The 7,950-nt window shown below is 48.8% G+C and overlaps 1 protein-coding gene across 3 annotated transcripts; it reads left to right on the top strand.

Annotated features, from left to right (window-relative positions):
* The first annotated feature begins 433 nt into the window (after positions 1-433).
* On the top strand, positions 434-7,950 carry LOC110091510 (uncharacterized). Of its 3 annotated transcripts, none has more exons than XM_078388071.1 (4): positions 434-577; positions 1,158-1,996; positions 3,964-4,069; positions 5,559-7,950. In XM_078388071.1, exons 2-4 carry the CDS (start codon positions 1,199-1,201, stop codon positions 7,667-7,669), a joined length of 3,015 nt encoding a protein of 1,004 aa, XP_078244197.1. In that variant the 5' UTR covers positions 434-577; positions 1,158-1,198; the 3' UTR covers positions 7,670-7,950. The 3 variants fall into 3 exon arrangements, with proteins under 3 accessions (XP_078244197.1, XP_078244196.1, XP_072844352.2); XM_078388070.1 differs by having other exon boundaries at positions 533-626; XM_072988251.2 differs by lacking the exon at positions 434-577 and adding an exon at positions 676-974.

Raw genomic sequence — 7,950 nt, forward strand, 5'->3', positions numbered from 1 at the left:
CAACATGAATTTGGCCCAGCTCCGGGAGGCAGTGGAAGACAGGAGGGCCTGGCATGCTCTGGTCCCTGGGGTGACGAAGAGTCGGACACGACTTAACGACTGAACAACAACACACAAATGAAACAACAGTCCACTGCTGTGTCCATTTTAAAACTGCTAACCGGCCTCCACTAAAAGACGATGGGACTAGTGGCTATGATCTTAGTTTTTTTGGATGTTGAGCTTCAGACCATTTTTGTGCTCTCCTCTCTCATCTTCACTAAGAGGTTCTTTAATTCCTCACTTTCTGCCATCAGTTTCATTTATGGGTGGCACAATAGGCAGAAAACAGACAAAAGGGCGCCATTTGCTTCTTCTGCCTCAGGCAGCGAAACCCCTGTGGTCCGGTCCCGCATTCGCGCTACAGGCGCAAAGGGAGCAGGAGCGCCCACGAGTTAAAACCAGAGAGCCATGCTGCCTAGAGCGGCAGGGCAAAAAATAAAAGAGCGAAGGGGAACCTATTAAAGGGAACGCACGACGCGTAGGGGGGGACCTATTAAAGGGAACGCACGACTTCCGCTTCCTGTTTTGGTCTCAGGTGTGAAGGAGGTTTTTTTGCTCGTTTCTGTAGGGAGGGACGTGGACAGGTTGGCGGTGGGAGCAGCGGGAGCCGCGTTTTGGGGGTGCGGGGTGGGAAAGGGGGTGCAAAAAATACTGGGGGCCTGGAGGTTATGTTTGGAGGAGAAGGGGAAGGAAAGCCAGTGGGGACCAGGAAGAATGGCTTGGAAGGAGGAGGAAGGGGAAAAGAAAGGCAGAAACCCCAAAGGGGGATTGATAGCAAGGAGAACCTCAGCTGTGGAAATTCCCTAATTCACTGAGCCTAGTAGGGAGAGGTGCCTTCGGCAGGCACTAACTGAGCAATAGGCTTTTGCCATGCTCTGGTCACCTTAACAGATTGAATTAGATACAGAGAAGACAGAGAGAGCTCCAACTTTGTGAGAGTTTTTAAAGTCCTTCCTACTTGTCTCTGTTTCTCCTCAAAGGGCACCAGGTTTGCAAAGAAAGGAGCGCGGCCAGCTTCTCTCTAGCAGGCTCTAAAACCTCACTATTTGCCTCCGGCATCAACTTTCTAACACTGACCCAAAGCTTGGTATATTTGAACTTTTTTTTTGCCCCAGGTGTTGACACAGACACGGATGGTGAAAGGACAAGGAGGTGGATGAATCGAGCCTGGGACAAAATGGCCGCTGAGCGACAGGCCGCCGCCTTGGTGGGTCACCTCCCGTACGAGGCGGTCATGGAGAAGGGAGTGAAAATAGAGGAGCCGGACCTAGGAAGCCCCTTGGGGTTGGAGGGGCCAAGAAGATCAAGGAAGACTCCGCACCTCTCCCAGCCGGGAACCCTTGAAGTGTGCCTAAGCCGAGTGGTGGCAAAACAAGCCGAGCGCGAGGTGGATCGTGGGTTGTTGTCGCAATGCTGGGAAGCCCAGTGGCAAGACTTCCTGAAGATGGTGCAGCCTTCATATTCTGGGTGGAGCCACCCGCAGCTCCCTGGAACCACCATGCTGGCTCCCTCTGAAACATCAGCCAATCTTCCTCAAGGGCTCACACCAGATGTGGCCGGCGGGGTCCTGTTAGGGCCGTTCAAAGCTCCTCTGAGCCCAGAACCCCAAGGAGGAGAGGACTCTGGAGATGTCACGGGGGAGATCCCGCCCGAGGAGACCCTCTGTGAGGAAATGCGGCGCCGGCGCTTCCGGTTGTTCCCCTACCAAGAGTCGGAGGGGCCCCGGGAAATTTGCGCTCAGCTCCGGGAGCTCTGCCTCCAATGGCTGAAGCCGGAGACCAACCCCAAGGAGTGCATGGTGGAGCTGATTGTCCTGGAGCAGTTCTTGGCCATCTTGCCGGAGGAAATCCAGAGCTGGGTTGGCGAAGGAGGACCAAAGACATGTGCTGAGGCAGTGGCCCTGGTGGAAGAATTTCTCCAGAGGCAGCAAGAGGCCGAGGGGTGGAAGCAGGAGGTGAGGACATTTCCTGGAAAACAGAACAATTTGGGTTTTTGGGGCTGTGGCTCCCAACATGAATTTGGGGTTTTATAGAAATTGCTATCTACAAAAGACAGTAGGACCTCTGTATCCACAGGGTATCTATTCCAAGCCCCCTCCCCCTTAAATGCTGATTATAGCAAACACTATGTTAAGAACAAATGTTATACAGTGGTACCTCGCTTGGCGATGTTAATTCTTTCCAGCAAAATCGCTGTAGAGCGAAAACATCATCAAACAAAATTTAAAAAAACCATAGAAATGCATTGAAAACCATTCAATACGTTCCAATGGGCTGAATACCTGCTCATCCAGCGAAGATCCTCTATATGGCAGCCATTTTCGGTGCCTGTAAAGCGAGGAATCTGTCCTAGAAAACAGCAGGGGGGCATTTTCTTCAGCCGGGGGGATTTTGAAACCCGACGATCAGGGAACCAATCATTGTTAAATGAAAAACTCCCATTTAAAACATCATTTTGTGATCGCAAAAGCGATCGCAAAAACCTAATCGTATAGCGATTTCCTTGTTAAGCGAGGCATGACTGTACATAGCATGGTCTTGAGCCTCCTCTAGTGGCCAATTCTGATAATGCCACTGTAGAAATATATTTCCTTAACAAACTCTAAACTGGGCCAGTTCTGGTAACTTCACCTTTAGAAATATATATTTCTAGGATTTTAATTTTAATATTTTTAATATTTCAGACTGTGTAGAAGTGAATCAGCAGCTACTGATCCCATGGAGAAGGGGATCCCACTGTTTAACATTTCACGCTTTTGGTGCTTTTTCAATTTGTAATCTAAAGTAGTATCAAGTTGGCAGTTGATGGCAGGTGGCCCAGATTTGGAGGAAAATTGGTTCTGTGGATCACAACTCCCAGAATCTGCTGGCTAGCAGAAGAGAATTCATTGTTTTGTTAGCCCCCAAAAAGTAACTTTTGCAAAGTCTGCTTTGGTCCTCTCCTCTCTTGCATGGTTGGATAGTTTGTGGCCTTTCAGATTATACTACAGTGGGGTCTCTACTTAAGAACTTAATCCGTATTGGAAGGTGGTTCTCAAGTTGAAAAGTTCTTATGTTGAATCTGCATTTCCCATAGGAATGCATTGAAAACCATTTAATCCGTATCTGCTCTTTTACGTCCATAGAAACTACAATGGAACCTCTACTTAAGAACTTAATCCATTTTGGAATGGTGTTCTTAAGTTGAAACATTCTTAAAATGAAGCAAAATTTCCCATAGGAATGGACTGAAAACCAATTAATCCGTTCTGGCTGTTTTTTTGTTATGTAGAGGTGCGTTCGTACATTGAAGCATTAGTTCCCATAGGAACTAATGCAAAGCTGGTTAGTACGTACTCTACCACTAGGGGGAGATTTTTTTTTTAACCTAAGATGACCTAAGGTTAAAAAAAGAGCAGGAAAGGGTTTTTTTCCTGTTCTTATCTTGGATTTCTGTTCTCAAGTAGAAGCAAAATTTACCAAATGGAGCTGTTCTTAAATTGGATTGTTCTTAAGTAGGGACGTTCTTAAGTAGAGACCCCACTGTAGTCAGCTGTGCAAATGGTGAGGGACCATGGGAATTGTAGTCCAAGTAAGAAAAAGAGGGTGTTAATCCAGATTAGTTTTGAGGACCCTGCCCAGTGATATTCCTGCTAATCCTGTTCTCTGCACATACAGAATGGGCAACCAAAACTTGCCAGACTAAATACTTCTTAGCAAGCTAGGAGCTGGGTTTTTGCCGCTTTAGTGCCCACAGACTGCTGCCTAATGGGGGAACCAGGAAATTTGGATTAAAGCAGTGGTTCCCAATCTTGCGTCCCAGATGTTCTTGGACTACAACTCCCAGAAATGGGGTTTGCTGTCTGCTCTAAATCCTAAACCACAACACTGCACCACAGCAGTTTCCAGTTGTCCATTTCTCTACTTCTTTCTTGCATTTCAGGTGCTGGGGGAATTTGAAGAAGTGGCTATGAGCTTCTCCAGAGAAGATGATGCTGGAGAGAAGCCATCTCCTAGGGTGATCAAGCAAGAGGGTCTCAGTTTGCTGGGTAAGGCCATAGCATACTGTCTGGGTGCTTAGCATAAACATGGAAGGAGAAGGTTAACGGAGATCACACAAAATGCAGAGCTGGGAAGAGTTATCAAGTGCTTCAGTTGTGTTCTGGATAAAGGAAACCCTGTAAACCAGTGGTTCCCAACCACCTTGAGTCCCCAGATGTTCTTGGACTGCAACTCCCAGAAATCCTGGCTAGCATCGCTCGTGGTGAAGGCTTCTGGGAGTCATAGTCCAAAAACATTGGAGACCCCAAGGTTTGAGAACTACTGCTCTAAGTTATAACACTTGGGCGGGCTGTTCCCTTTTCCTTCTTTCTTGGGATACTCAGCCCCCTACTAGATTTGTAATAATAACATCTTGATTAGCTCTGGAGGAAAATCAGAACAGATTACAAAATTTCAGTATACTAGTAAATAAAATTGGGATACCAAGTGTGTAGTGATGGGTAGTTTAACGTACTGTGGCTAGCAACTGGACAAGGACTGAGCTTAGATATCATACCCGGACTGTGTTGAAACACAGGAAATCTCTGTTGGGTTGCCTCCAGTCTGTCCGTTTAGTAATGATAATAAAAATAACAGCAGCAATAATAGCCTGCCATCAAGTGAGTTCAGACTTCTGGCAGCCCTTTTCAGGGTTTTCCAGATAGAGAATATTCACAAGTGGTTGACCCTTCTCTTCTTCTGAGGGAACCATCTGGATTGCGCCGCTGGCCCAAGGCCACCCAGGCTGGCTCTTTCCTCAGGAGGCCCCATGGGGGACTCGAACTCCCAACCTCTGGCTCCAGAGCCAGTTCCCTCACTCTCTGATCTATCCAACCAGCTCCATTCAGTTTTAGGATGCCCCCGTTCATCATCTGAACGCTTTGTCTGGATTCCCACCTTGTGTGAAGAGTGCCTGGTGACAATCCGAAAGAAAACGGTTGCTTTGGTGGCTTTTTGCCTTCAGACTGCCTGCCCCACAAACACCACAAATGCCCAAATAAGTTGGGTGATTCTTAGGGTAATTTAAATATATATATTCTGGAATTCTCACTTGTCCACTTAATTATATATATTATATATAAAAAAATTAACTGAACAAGTGAGAATTCCAGAATATATATATTTAAATTACTCTCAGAACCACCCGATTTGTATGATTTAGATCCACCATAGACCACTCTGAACCTGTTGCTGTCATTGTCCTGCTCAGCCAGATGCTCCATCTTCATCCTTATTCACTGAATAAGCCAGGAGGGGTTTGTTTTCTCTCACACTCCCCACCTACCAACTGTGGTGCTCTTTTTCCCTCCTGTGTTGAGGCAAATCTAGTTATACTAAGAGCAGAAGCACTGAAATCCACGGGAAACAGGTTAGACATTAACTTTGGCCCTATTGATTTCAGTGGGCCCCTCTGCACGTATTTTTTGGGGGGTGTTTCTCTTATATGCTAGTGTGTGGGTTCCCCCCCCCTCACAAAGTCCTTTTTTATTCCATCAGGTGCTGGGTGGGAAAGCGAGGATGAAGGAGCGTCATTTGAGGTACCTTTAGAAGGAAGCACATCTCAAGAAAATTTACAGGATCAAGAGGGCCCAAGGTGGGAGCAAAGCAGGCCAGCAGACCAGAGAACAAATATACAATTCTTTTGCCTAAACGGTGACCCTGCGGAAACTGGCATCTGCCAAAGAGCGTATGCCGGAAAGAGAAGTCATGCGTGCAGTATTTGTGGGAAAGCGTTTACTCAAAAATCCAACCTAAACAGACACCAGAGGACACACACAGGAAAAAAAAAGTTTCACTGCTTTAAATGTGGGAAGAGCTTTAACTGGGAAACGAGCTTTATGAGACACCAGAGATTCCATACTGGGGAGAAGCCTTACCCGTGCGTGGACTGTGGAAAAAGCTTTAGTCGGAGCGCCAACCTGATCATCCATCAGAGGACTCACACGGGGGAAAAACCCCATCGGTGCTTAGATTGCGGGAAGAGCTTTAGTCAGATCTCCAACCTCATGAGGCACCACCGAGTCCATACGGGAGAAAAACCTTACAAGTGCCCGGAGTGTGAGAAGAGCTTCACCCAGAAATCAAACCTTATCAAACACCAAAGCATCCATTCGAGTGGCAAGCCCTGCAGGCGCTCGGCTGGCGGGAAAAGACTCGCCCAGAGGCCTCGTGGTGCTCGACTCCGCAGAGAAGACCCATGTAAATGCTTCAAGTGCGGGAAGGTCTTTTCCCGGAGAGGGAACCTCCAGAGGCATCAGAGTATCCACACCAAAGATAAACCATATAAATGCCCGGAGTGTGGGAAACGGTTCAATCAGAGGACGAATCTGAATGCTCATCAGAGAATCCACACCGGAGAGAAGCCGTACTGCTGTCCAGACTGTGGGAAGACCTTCCGGTGGAGGGCACACCTCATCATCCACAAGAGGTTACACATGGGAGAGAAACCGCACCAGTGCGCCAACTGTGGCCAGAGCTTCACCCAGAGATCCAACCTCTTGAGGCACCACCGGATTCACACGGGCGAGAAGCCGTATAAATGCTCTGACTGTGAGAAAAGCTTTGGTCAGAAGTCCAACCTCATCAAACATCAGAGGATCCACGCGGCGGGAAACACCCTTAATCGGAGAGCAAAGCAGGCAGGGCTTGAGAGAATCCCCCTGGGAGAGAATCCGTATCAGTGTTTCAGGTGTGGGAAAATATTTTCCCGGAGAGGGAACCTGCTTAGGCATCAGAGCATCCACACCAGAGAGAAGCCCCACCAATGTCCTGACTGTGGGAAAAGGTTCAGCCAGAGAACGAACCTCCTCAGCCATCGGAGGATTCACACAGGCGAGAAGCCTTTCCAGTGCGCCGACTGTGGGAAGAACTTTCGGCAGAGCCCGCATCTTCTTAAACATCAGAAAGTCCACACGGAAGAGAGGACATCCCGTAGACGTTTCGATGACGGGGGAAGTACCGATCCGGATTCAGATTGTGGTCGGCGTGAGAGGACCTCTGCGGGAGGGCATCCCTATGAATGCCTTAAATGTGGGAAAGTCTTTAACTGGCAGTCAAACTTCATCAGGCATCAGAAGACCCATGGCGGGGAGGAGCCTCACACATGCGCCCACTGTGGGGAAAAATTCATTCGGAGGAAGAACCTCATTGCCCATCAGAGGAGCCATATGAGGGAGAAGCCTTTCCAATGTACCGCTTGTGGACAGAGCTTCACCTGGGAGGCGCACCTCATCATCCACCAGAGAATCCACACGGGCGAGAAGCCTCATAAATGCGCCGAGTGCGGGCAGAGCTTCACCCAGAGGTCCAATCTCATCCGGCACCAGAGGATCCACACGGGGGAGAAGCCCTACAAGTGCTCCGACTGTGGCCAGAGTTTTACCCAGAGAACGCACCTGGTGGTTCACCAGAGGATCCACACGGGGGAGAAACCCCATCAATGCTTGGAGTGCGGGCAGGGCTTCAGCCAGAGGGCGCACCTCATCACGCACCAGAGGATCCACACGGGAGAGAAGCCGCACCGGTGCGCAGGCTGCGGGCAGGGCTTCTGCCAAAGGTCCAACTTGGTCCGACACCAGAGGACCCACCCCTGCGATAAGACGACGTGAGAGAGGCTGCAGGAAAGCTCATGCTTTCTCATTCGGTCAAAGGACTTGGAGAGAAAACTGTGAATGTTTGGGTGGTGGGGAAGGCGCTGGTTGAGCAAAAATTCCTCCCGGGTAAAATTAGGCATTGTGACCTCTAACGAGAGAGACAAGGAGGTGCCGGCTGTGAAAATGGGGAGAGGGATCAGGGGAAGGGGCACCCTTTGTTTCACCACCACCCCACAATCCCAAACTACGCCTTGCGAGTTCTGTTTCAGAATAAAGGACAGTTGGCGATGTAAAAA

The sequence above is a fragment of the Pogona vitticeps genome, chromosome 2, assembly GCF_051106095.1.
Source record: "Pogona vitticeps strain Pit_001003342236 chromosome 2, PviZW2.1, whole genome shotgun sequence".
NCBI lineage: Eukaryota > Metazoa > Chordata > Lepidosauria > Squamata > Agamidae > Pogona > Pogona vitticeps.

Bases quoted from the DNA above. Each gene is read 5' to 3' on its own strand.
- LOC110091510 (XM_078388071.1), top strand. From the start codon at position 1,199: ATGAATCGAGCCTGGGACAAAATGGCCGCTGAGCGACAGGCCGCCGCC. The intron at 1,997-3,963 runs GTGAGGACATTT...CTTGCATTTCAG, and splicing joins CCGAGGGGTGGAAGCAGGAG to GTGCTGGGGGAATTTGAAGA. The intron at 4,070-5,558 runs GTAAGGCCATAG...TTATTCCATCAG, and splicing joins AGAGGGTCTCAGTTTGCTGG to GTGCTGGGTGGGAAAGCGAG.